This window comes from Lycium barbarum, chromosome 4 (genome assembly GCF_019175385.1).
Source record: "Lycium barbarum isolate Lr01 chromosome 4, ASM1917538v2, whole genome shotgun sequence".
Classification (NCBI taxonomy): Eukaryota; Viridiplantae; Streptophyta; class Magnoliopsida; order Solanales; family Solanaceae; genus Lycium; species Lycium barbarum.
In genome coordinates this window covers 9,821,165-9,832,835 of record NC_083340.1, presented here as the reverse complement: position 1 = coordinate 9,832,835, position 11,671 = coordinate 9,821,165, and the positions used below count along the sequence as shown (strand labels likewise).

At 32.8% G+C, this 11,671-nt stretch overlaps 1 protein-coding gene across 2 annotated transcripts; it reads left to right on the top strand.

The window, feature by feature from the left end:
• Positions 1 to 690: 690 nt before the first annotated feature.
• Positions 691 to 7,464, top strand: LOC132635149 (uncharacterized). Of its 2 annotated transcripts, XM_060351413.1 has the most exons (12): positions 694 to 1,055; positions 1,132 to 1,216; positions 2,278 to 2,329; positions 2,744 to 2,764; positions 2,856 to 2,909; positions 3,325 to 3,375; positions 4,669 to 4,731; positions 5,067 to 5,132; positions 5,214 to 5,252; positions 6,280 to 6,402; positions 6,525 to 6,617; positions 6,983 to 7,464. In XM_060351413.1, the coding sequence occupies exons 1-12, from the start codon at positions 956 to 958 to the stop codon at positions 7,307 to 7,309; spliced, it is 1,074 nt and encodes a 357-aa protein (XP_060207396.1). In that variant the 5' UTR covers positions 694 to 955; the 3' UTR covers positions 7,310 to 7,464. The 2 variants fall into 2 exon arrangements, with proteins under 2 accessions (XP_060207397.1, XP_060207396.1); XM_060351414.1 differs by lacking the exon at positions 6,280 to 6,402 and having other exon boundaries at positions 691 to 1,055.
• The last annotated feature ends 4,207 nt before the right edge of the window (positions 7,465 to 11,671 follow it).

Here is an 11,671-nt window from a genome sequence, read left to right as displayed (position 1 = left end):
CTTAGCAATTTTTATTAAAAATTAGTCGTAAAAATGAAAAATTCATCTATTCGATCATAGGATAAATCATTTGCTGCTCCTCCGATACAAAGACAATTATGCAACATTCGCGTACCAATAACAACTTTGAAGATGTTATATACCAATTCTCTTTCTCAAAAAAAAAAAAAAGAAATTTGAAGCCTACATCATCTCATTAATATAGTTAAGAGTTGTACCCTTAAGTTTTTAAATTATTATTGTTATTTGTGTTAAGTTTGTCATTTTAAACAAAATTGAGGACCTAATCAGGGGCGGATCTACTTGGTGGCCAGGGTGTTCACCCGAATACCCTCGACAAAAATTACAGTGTATATATAGGGTAAATTTTTGTATTTGTGTGTATATGTTAACTTTTGAACATCCTCGATAAAAAATTACAATGTATATTTAGTTTTTTTTTTCTAAACACCCTAAATAAAAATTCTAGATCCGCCACTAAACTTAATAGGTAAAGTGAAATTATTAAAAATGTAAGTTAAAATGAAACAACATAACTTAAGGAGCAATATGACAAAATTTTCAACTAGTGATAAAAATAGTCAAAGGAGTGGATAATACTACCGAGAAAAGAAATTAAAGAAAGCCCGTATTTTTATTTAAAATATACAAAAAATGATTTTATAGTCCACTCTACAGTTATTATAGAAGAATGAAGAAAGAAAAGAAAACGACAAATCTCACCTACATCTAATCTACATGCCCTCATCACTTTAATTCTTGTTTTGGATTGTGATTGGTACCTCCAAAATTATAGCTTTGTTTCTTCACTTCATATATACCAAAAAAAATAACTCCCAGTTTTCCTGCAAAAGTACCTGGAGAGGAAGACACTGTGTGAAGAAATAATTCAAGAAAATATATTGACCCATAACAAAAAAGAAAAAAGAGATTAACTTTTCAAGAAAATAATTTGATGGGTCATCGTGTATTTTCATCTTCATCACTAGTCTTCCTAATCTTGATTCTTATTGGGATTCCTATATCTTCCTCAATCCCCTTTATTGTTCTACATGGTATTTATTATTCTTTTTCCTTAACTTCTTTTACTGTTGATATTATTTTATTTTAATATCTGTTTTGGATTAATAGGAATTGGAGATCAGTGTTCTCACCATGGAGTCAAACGTTTCACAGAGGAGCTTAGTCAATGGTCCAAATCTGAAGGATATTGCTTGTAATTCTTTCTTTCTTAATCTTTCTTGAAAATTGGTTTAGTGGCTCTACTTAATATATGACCATTTGACATAATTTTAGTTGGCGTGTAGAACACTTCTGCTACCACTGTATCTGTATGCAAATAGTTGAGGAAAATAGGAGAATAATTATTGCAAGTTTCATAGAGAAAGTGTAACGTCAAAATGTGAATTTTATTAGTTGAATCAAATTTAATTTTGTTGTGAAAGCTTGTATAGAATAATAATTGTTTGTTGTATAGTGACAACCATATCTTGAATTAATAGTACTGCTGGTACGGCTTTAGTGAGTTGTATTTGTGTTCGTTTGATATAACTGAAGCATTTGATAATGATTATATTCTTCTGATTTGAATAAGCTTCTTGAAAAGCTACTTGCAAAAGGAAGCAACTTATACAATGAACCGAGGGTAATTTGTTCAATGAGCACTCTATTTATCATTAGTTGTGTCATTAGATAGGTTGTAATAGACTAACATTCATCACTTTTAGCTAGCCATTATTCTTAAACAGAAGAGTTTATGCTTCATATCAAAGTTGGAATTACTTCTGGATAGTGGCTGTTCTGAAATTGTGCTCAGCTGAATAATTGACTATCACTTATTGAAAAAGATTGAGTATGATCAAAGCTACATGATAATCAGAAATTGATTAGAAAGTTTCCTGAAAGGCATCCCAAGCCCTCTCCCGCGCCCTCCGCCCACCAAAAGAAAAAGGAAAAGATAAAAGGACTTCTGCTATCTCTATTTTGCATGTATTGTCTTCAAGATTATTTGTAGGATTTGTTTTGTTTGACCTTGAAGTCATAGTTGAGATAGGTTTGATAAGCAGGTATTATGTCACCTGTCACGATTTGCATTTTGAATCTTGCTGAATCCATTCTGTTTCTATGGACAGTCTTGATATGATTCTGTTTTATGGACCAAGTCCTACAAAATCACCTATGTTTTGTCTCCACATAACTCTCCTTAATTTCTGTTGCGTGGTTATGTAACGTATCTTATTCTGTATTTTGGTCTATCTTTGACCTCTCCTCTCATAGGGAAATTGGAAATGGATCATGGGACTCCTGGTTTATGACTTTACAGGATCAGGTAATGACACCCATTAAAATCTACTCCCTCCATTCACTTTTACTTGTCCACTATTCCTAAAATAGATTTTCATTTTTACTTGTCATTTTTCACATATCAAGATTAGACAAATTCTTTTTTCCTGTTTTACCCTTAACATTAATTACTCATTCCAAATCATTTTCCAAAACCAATACCATTATATACCCATTAATATGGGCATCATGGTAAAATACACACTTCATTTATTATTTCTTAAACAACATGAAAGGTCAAAAGTGGACAAGTAAAAGTGAACGGAGGGAGTACATGCTACTAGTTGTGTTGGGCAAAGAAACTTTCAGAGATGTTACCATTCTCCAAAAAACAAAAAACAAAAAAACAAATAAAAATTTTTTCAGAACCGAGTTCTGATCTGTTCTTTTTCATGTGCAGGCTGATGTCGTGTGTAGCAAGGTAGTGGAGCTCTGTCAATGATTTTTTTTTTTGGGTGGCTAATCTCTTTTATTTGTTCTAATCACTGACAAAAACAAACTTGCGGGTACAGGTTAAGGAAATGACAGAACTCAAAGATGGTTACAACATAGTTGGTCTCTCACAGGTTAGTTAAAGAAACTAGATCTTGTAAATTTGTACACTAATTTCATGCGTGTATCTTTCCATCATTTAGTACCTTATTTGTATGTCAATTAGAAGGTTAGTAGCTCTATATTTTTACACTTTTTAGCTCTACTAAAAGTAAATTAAGGGGGTCAGGCCCCAAACAGAAAATTTTCGAGGAGAACTCTATTTGATCAAATGTTTTAAGAGAGAATAATCAAAATCATCCTTAACTGATCTCACTTGGATTTATTTAATCCATATAATTTGTAGGTGAGACCATGCCAGACACATGATATCATAACAATATTGTTCACCTGGAATGCAAATGCTTATTATATGGTGTAATATTTTGGATTCAATTGGTTTATGGATGCATGGACTGCATATTCACTACTTATCTGCTTATGATACAGGGTAACCTAATAGGCCGAGCTGTTGTGGAATATTGTGAGGGAGGACCACAGGTATAAAAAAGCTTAAACCAGGCTTTTGGCATTTTGCATGTAATTCCAATTGATATGCATCCAATAAAGATGAGTTCCGATTTTATTTGCTTCTTAAAGTCAAAGTCAGATCTTTCTTATTCTATTCGTTTCAACCTAGCTCTTGCTACATATGTGGATGTGTACCTCCGTGTGTTATCTGTTAGCCGCTGTATGATTATAAATCAGCTTATGACTCCATGGAATTATATCTTTGCATTAAGTTCATTACTCATATTAGGACGGTGGAATATTTAAGTTAGAAAAACTGTGGGGCTCTGTTTGAAAGCATGTGCTGGTGGGAGGTAGCAAGTACCCGGTGGAATAGTTGAGGTGCGCTAAAACTGGCGCGAACACCACTTTCATATAAAAAAAACAAAGAATCTTAGGCTCAATGCTCTATGGAATCTTAGTTTCCCAGTTCCTGTTCTTATTTCTCAATCCTAGCAAGGTTTTTTGGTAGATTGTCCACACATTCAGAACACGTCTTCACCTTGTCCTCCTCCTCTAAAACAACAGCGTAGGTAGCACTTCAATGCTCTCCACCATCATTACAAGTCATTCTGAATTTACTGCCAACTATCACTGCTGGAAATAATTCTCAATGGACGAATTTCTTTTTGTGTTTGTGCTTTTGGAGAAAGTCCAGTACATATCAGAATCTGAAATATGATCCGGTCTTTCTTTCGATACTTAATATGCCAGTAGCTAGTCATCTCTTCAATTTGTTGTGTGCCAATTGTCCCTCGTTGATTCAAAAGAGAAATACTAATGGGCTCCCACCTAACTAGGTTAGTCTTTTGGGTTGGGCTCTCCTATTAGTCTATAACACACCTCTACTTGTTGTTGAAGTTAAGAAAAGTCTCCTTACTTGTGTGATGGGATATGCAAATGAAAAACGAAGAAAAAGAAAAAAGACGGCGAGGAACACTAGTACTCTTTATCTACCTGTTTATTGCAGTTGGTGGAACAAATTGATATATTGTCCTGACTCCCTAAAGGGCTGAGGGGGTCAAACATGTAGCTTCCCGACCTTTAATCTGCATTCTCACTGGAGATTTATGTCGAGTGGGGAAGTTTTGGATTTAGGATTTCCAAAGAAGGAAAAAGGAGAAGTCCAAGGGAGACTTATTGAATTTCTTAGTGTTTCACATGGCTTTTCTTTATATTATTGATTATTGATTCCACATGTTACTGTTGTCATCTGTCTAGGCTTTATGTTTGCTGTACTTGAGAAATCTCAATAATAAATATTTGTGCCTGCTTCCATGACAGGTTAAGAATTTAATTTCCTTAGGAGGACCTCATGCTGGCACTGCTTCAGTTCCTCTCTGTGGTGTAAGTGTTTGTATAGTTTTATGCCATCATTTGCTTTTTATTCTTAAATATGACAAGTTTATCTGGTAGTTTTTGGCTGCTGGATCAGACAATTGTGTAAGGTTATCTTCTTACTGTTGCTGGCCAGCACTCTTCTTTCATGAGGACCTCTTCCTTCTTCCTTTGGGAAAGGTTAATAGAAGCATACTAGGCACTGTTCTAGTTTTTTTTTAGCTTCCCACCTTTTGCCTTAGCAGGGGGTGACGAGGTTGGTTTATAGGTTTTTTTATCGCCGAATCATGTAAATTCCCCTTGATATTTTTTGTATTGTTCTTGATCTCATAGTCATTTTGCAGTCTGGGATTTTTTGCATTATTGCTGATAATCTGATCAAGTCGGAGATATACTCCGCATTCGTCCAGGTAATTTTGAAGTTCTGATTTTGTCTATTTATCAAGGGATGTTTGGTATGCTTCCTTGGAATGATAATATTTAAATTGCAGGCTCACTTGGCTCCTAGTGGGTATCTCAAGCTTCCAAATGTAAGTGGCATTATTACTGTATTCCCGATTACTTAATGTCATAAGGTGCTGAGCAAATAATCCTATGACAATTTTTAGTGGCTTCACAACTTAGCTTCTTCTGTGCATGTTGGTGAGAAAGGACTGTAAAATCAATTTCGTAACTTTGCTTCTTCTCCGCATATTGATGGGAGTGGACTATGTAAAATCAAATTTCAAATGGGCATAAAGTCTTGTGGAACTAAAACAATTACAACTTTGATAAGCCACAGAGCTCAGCGCTTCAAAATTCATAATGCTCATCCTATTTGTTCAAGATGTCTTGTCTCTGTGTTTCTATTTTATACCACCGCTTATTGTTTGAAGAAAAACGATTGGTTGCATGTAAGTTCATTAAAGGATAGAGAGGAGTGGACTGCATCAGTTGTGGTTTGAGTGGATATAGGGAAGGTAGGATAATTGTATGTGCTTTTATCAGAAGAAAATGGTTAATACGATTCCTCTGCATTTTATATTATCTCGGTTGTGCTCTGAGTATTTGATTGAAACGTCGTGATCGATACAGATGGAGTGGAGAGGATTACTGTGTGTATTGTTGCTTTTAACTATCTCTATGCACATGTACTGGTGTCGTTTTTTTTAGTAGCAAGGGTTGGTAATATGGTAATCGAAGTAATTAAGGAGGGAGAGTCAGCTGGCGGCTGCTGCATTTTGGGACTTTAGGTGGATTGTGGATGAAGCAAAAACAAGGGGAAGGAATTTTAGATCCTTTTTTTAACTTTGTAGTTTCAATTTCATTTCATAGTGCAGTTGGATGTTGAAATAAATGCTAAAAGAAGGTTATGGCTGTGAGTTCCATGAACAATTTAAATTCCATGTGTTGAAAGCTATGATATCTAAAAAGTAAATTAATTTGCTTTTCCTTCGTTTGGTAGTTGAATTGTTTTCTCCTGGAGGAGCTGTTTTGCCCAGGAGGGGGAGGTGGGGCAAAAATTTATTTACCAGTTTTTCAGGTTTGTAAGCTTAACATGTATCCATCTCTTCACAGAATATTGCTGGGTACATGAAAAGCTGCCGGTTTCTCCCAAAGCTTAACAATGAAATCCCTAGTCATAGAAATTCCACCTATAAGAAACGGTTCAGCAGCTTGGAGAACCTTGTCCTTATCATGGTTTGTCAGTCCTGCCATTGCATTTAATTTTGTTTCAGTTCGTGTCAAATGTCCTCAATTTGCAGCAGTTACAGAAATATCACACTCTTCTTTCCTGTGTTCTTTTTCTTTCTTATTCACAGTTTGAACATGATACTGTTTTGATACCAAAGGAGACTGCTTGGTTTGGATATTATCCAGATGGGGCCTTTGAACCTATTTTGCCACCACAGGAGGTATGCCAAATCTGGTTAAGAGAATTGTTCAAGCTATATACCTTTTACTACCATAACAGCAAACAAGGCATTTCCTCTCAATATTTCTTTACATATGTATGATAAGCAAGAAGAACTCAAATCCGTGCATTGCATTTGTACATATAACATTTTTCTTCGACAAAAATGCATGATTTCCATCCTGCACCCTGTTCTTTCTTGCCTAATTCCATCATAACGTTTTGCTTCATTGCATGATCTTCATAGTTAGTCCCGTTTGAGATCCACGAAAGCTAAGTTAGACAACATTTGAAAAGGAAGTTTCTCTCTCTCTAGTTTTGCTCTTCAAGTTTAACCAAGTGAGATTTTGCCTTTTGTTGGGGCAGACTCAGCTCTATACCGAGGATTGGATTGGTTTGAAAACCCTGGACGATGCTGGGAAGGTGAAATATGTCAAAGTAGCTGGGAATCACCTTCAAATTTCTTCTAGTGATATGAGAAAGCATGTTGTTCCATACTTGGCGGAGAATGCATCAACAGATGGGAGCTCTGTAAACGTTGAACACGTGGCATTGCATGATTTGCAAGACGATGATGCATCAAGTGTTTTTACTTTTGAAGGCTCCTCATCTTATAAGTGGCCTGCACCTGTCAAGAGCTTCTTCGCAGAACTACTTGGCTTGACCATAGATGAACCGTCGATTGACCCTTGATTTGGTTGTTTGATAGTTAATGATTCCACAATGTACAACCTTATTGGAATATAACATGGCTTTGATTGTAAGCTTTATGTTATCTCGTGGACTCTGAATGTAATATTCAACTCTTGCAAATGATAACTAATATTAGATAGTATTGTTAGCAATAATGTTACCTTCGTTACTCTTCTGTCAAATTTCTTTTACACTGTCAGTGCATAAAAGGGGAAGGTGGTTCTTCTCTTGGGTAGCAAGTGTGCCCCTAGCATGTTAAGAGGGCTTAATTGACAGAAAGAGTAATCCAACTAGAACTTTAAAAAGTTAGATAATATGGTAAGACTTTACTAAAACAGAGTCGATGAACGAGAATGATTGCAAACCAAAGAAAGTAAGATAAGAATGATCTGATTACTAAATGGTAAATAGATTTAAGACGCATATTTAAATTTCTTGTGTTGAATTTGTTACTTCAATAGCCTTTGAATGTTACAGGGATATCAGAAGGACAAACCAGATGAATGTTTTTCGTCTCAACCATTCTTTTAGTCTCAAGCCCGATAAATAAAGGGCTAATTTAAAACACATTTTCGACTCTGTTGATTCTAGGTATACTGCTTCTTCCCCCTATGCCACCTATTAATGCCAGTAGAATAATATTGACATGTGGTAATACATAATATAACATTTAGTTTTGAAATTTTGCCTGATACTAAAATCGAGAATTGAAATGTACCCTCTTTTATAGTTTTTTTCTTTTTTTCGTGATATTGGATGTGTGAAGACTGAAGTGTCACGCCTCAAGGAGATTGCATAAATGGATACAATCTTTTAGGCAATTGGAAAACAGATCTTACATATTCATTTGAAATGCATAAATCTCGGTCATCATCAAAATACACCATGTTACATTTATTCAAAGAATTATCATTTGCTCATTAAGAATAATAATCCATATCAATTCAGGATATCTTTCTATGTCGTATAAGAGATTCCAATATCAATAATTGATACGTATTTAACTCAATTTGACAAATCCCTTGAATCATTGATATATAGTCATTAGAATTTAAGATGGTTACTTTTATGCAGGGATTAAACTCATAAATTAGGAACCTGTCTAGAAAATCATACACAATATTGAACCCTTTAATTTAACAAACACTATGTAGATTGCACTGCTAATAGCCTTTAAAAATATTGGATATCAGTTCACTTTGACTAATATTTTAATTAGCTTTGCAGGAAGTGGGCACGTGGAGGAGCGAATAAATAAAATAGCCATTTTCAAGATAAACAAAACAAAAATCTTTATGTGAAAAGAACAAAATGATTATTTCTATGTTCATGACATATTGACATGCATCAACAGACAGAAAACTTGGTTTTAGTTATTAACTAGTGTACGTACCAGCGCGATGCGCGGATGATATTAAAAATGAAATTGCAAAAATTAAAGAATTTGAATAAATAAATATCACATGTTATTTATTATACAAAGTTGAATAAAAAAACTAAGAATAGAAGTAATGGACTGAGCAAAACAGTGAAAATTGAATGGCAAAAGCGAAAAGAAGATAAAGAAAATGACATTGGATTATCTCTATTATTTTGATTTTAATTTCTTTTTTAGCCTCCAAAAGACTTTTATTTCTAGTGTAATATTTTTGACTTACCAATCACTAAGGAAAGCATCGTCAAAGTTCAAGTTCTTATATAACTCAAGTTCACTATCTTATTTTATCATAAAATATTAAGAAAAAATATTTGGTAAAATTGTTTGTTACACTTTAATTTAATCTAAAATGATGAGACAAATCCCACAACCTAACCTAATACAAATTCAACCATTTAGTTTTACACAATTCTGAAGCTGACACTTGAAAACATGTATACTTGCAAGGATTTGTTTTGTTAAGACTACTCTCTGAAGGATAACTTAATGGCCCTTACATTTCATTATAAGAGAAATTTCTGATAAGAAATTAGAAAGTTAATCTGATGAAAATGTTTATATCTAAAGGTAATAAACTTTAGTCTAACACACATACACAAACATATATATCCTCATCACTATACATGTTGAGTCTATTCCTGCAAAATACAATACTTTTTAAAATCACTAAAAGGACATGAAACCAACATAAGCAATCACACTCAAATTTGAATAGCAAGTAAATCATTTCATCTAAAAACTTCACAATCAAATGAAGTATGCAATCCAACATGTATTTTCAGAAAATATAGAGCCACATTGAATTTACAAACAACAAAGAATTTGAAAAAGAAAAAAAAAATTGTTACTTTCTTAATCAAAGTTGAATCAAAAAGCAAAATAAGAATAGAAGTAATGGACCGAGTGAAACAGTAAAAATGGATGGCAAAAGTGAAAAGAAAATAAAGAAAATGGCATTGGATGAGCTCTATTATTGTATCACTTTCCTTTTAGCATTGAAATTTTTGATTAACTATGCTGATTAAATTTTAATTGTAAATATTTTTTTAAGATTCCAAAATGATGTTATTGCTACTGTAATATTTTTAACTTACCAAGTACTAAGGAAAGCATCCTCAAAGTTCAAGTTCTTCTCATATAACTCAAGTTTACTATCTTCTTTTATCATAAAATATTAAGAAAAATTATCTAGTAAAATTGTTTTTGTTACACTTTAATTTAATCTAAAATAATGACACAAAATCCATAACCTAACCAACAGTCAATTGAACTTTTATCTTCCAATGTGTAAAGTTCTTAAATATGCTAGTCATCATGTGATATTAAATACATAACATGCTGAATATCAAGGGATAGAGACTATACCTTATTACTGAATAGATCATTCTCACTAATACATCGATTAAGTACAAAAAATCAATAATTAAGAAATTATATTTAGTATGAACAGAAGAGTTTGTTATTTATTTTCTCTTGGTTCATGAGTACTCCGTGCTATTATATAAGAGTTATTTATTTAATTAATTATCTATATTACTTTACTACTATTAAGAAGCATGGTTTGCACCCAGTTTCGTCGTCCGTTTTCCATAAAAAAAAAGGTGTGGGCCCAACTAAACATTAGCCAATATTTTAAAAAAAAAAGTGTGATCCTCATATTAAACACCAACCAACCAATATTAAAAAAAAAAGTGAAACCCACCATCTCTAAACTCACGGGGAAAAAAAGTGGATCCCATATTAACAAAATCAAGCAATATAAAAAAAAAAGTAAATCCCATATTAAAAACATAAACAATGTCAAAAAAATGTGCAGACTTTGTATTCGTAGTAAACACTAATATAATAAAGTTTTAGATACGGAGCACAAACTATAATGTTATATTAATCGTGTTTTGAACATAGTATCCCATATTGACAAAATCAAGCAATATAAAAAAAAAAGTGAATCCCATATTAAAAAAACAAACAATGTCAAAAAAAAAAGTGGAGACTTTGTATTCGTAGCAAACACTAATATAATAAAGTTTTAGATACGGAGCACAAATTACAATGTTATATTAATCGTGTTTTGAACATTATATATATATATATTATATGTATAAAAATAGTGCAAACTAATAATGTCCAAAAGGGTGAGCCCATACTAAACAATACCAAGCACTATAAAAAAAAGTGTGGTCCCCATATTAAACACCAACCAACCAATATTAAAAAAAAAAAGGTAAAAAAAGTGGAACCCACCATCGCCAAACTCATGGGAAAAAAAAAGTGAATCCCATATTAACAAAATCACTATATAGAAGAGTGAGTTTTGGACAATGGAACGTCGTCCGTTAAGCATTAAAAAAAAGTGTGGTCCCCATATTAAACATCAACCAACCAATATTAAAAAAAAAAAAAAAGTAAAAAAAGTGGAACCCACCATCTTTAAACTCACGGGAAAAAAAAATGGACCTCATATTAACAAAATCAAGCAATATAAAAAAAAGTGAATCCCATATTAAAAAAACAAACAATGTCAAAAAAAAAACGTGTTGACTTTGTATTCGTAGCAAACACTAATATAATAAAGTTTTAGATACGGAGCACAAACTACAATGTTATATTAATCGTGTTTTGAACATAGTATCCCATATTGACAAAATCAAGCAATATAAAAATAAAAATAAAAAGTGAATCCCATATTAAAAAAACAAACAATGTCAAAAAAAAAAAAAAAGTGGAAACTTTGTATTCGTAGCAAACACTAATATAATAAAGTTTTAGATACGGAGCACAAATTACAATGTTATATTAATCGTGTTTTGAACATAATACATATATATATATATATTATATGCATAAAAATAGCGCAAACTAATAATGTTCAAAAGGGTGGGCCCCATACTAAATAACACTAAGCAATATAGAAAAAAAGTGTG

What these genes read in the sequence shown, in the direction of transcription:
- LOC132635149 (XM_060351413.1), top strand. Translation starts at nt 956, where the DNA reads ATGGGTCATCGTGTATTTTCATCTTCATCACTAGTCTTCCTAATCTTG. An exon ending in CCCCTTTATTGTTCTACATG is followed by an intron (nt 1,056 to 1,131) that starts GTATTTATTATT and finishes TTGGATTAATAG; the next exon opens with GAATTGGAGATCAGTGTTCT. An exon ending in TATACTCCGCATTCGTCCAG is followed by an intron (nt 5,133 to 5,213) that starts GTAATTTTGAAG and finishes TTTAAATTGCAG; the next exon opens with GCTCACTTGGCTCCTAGTGG.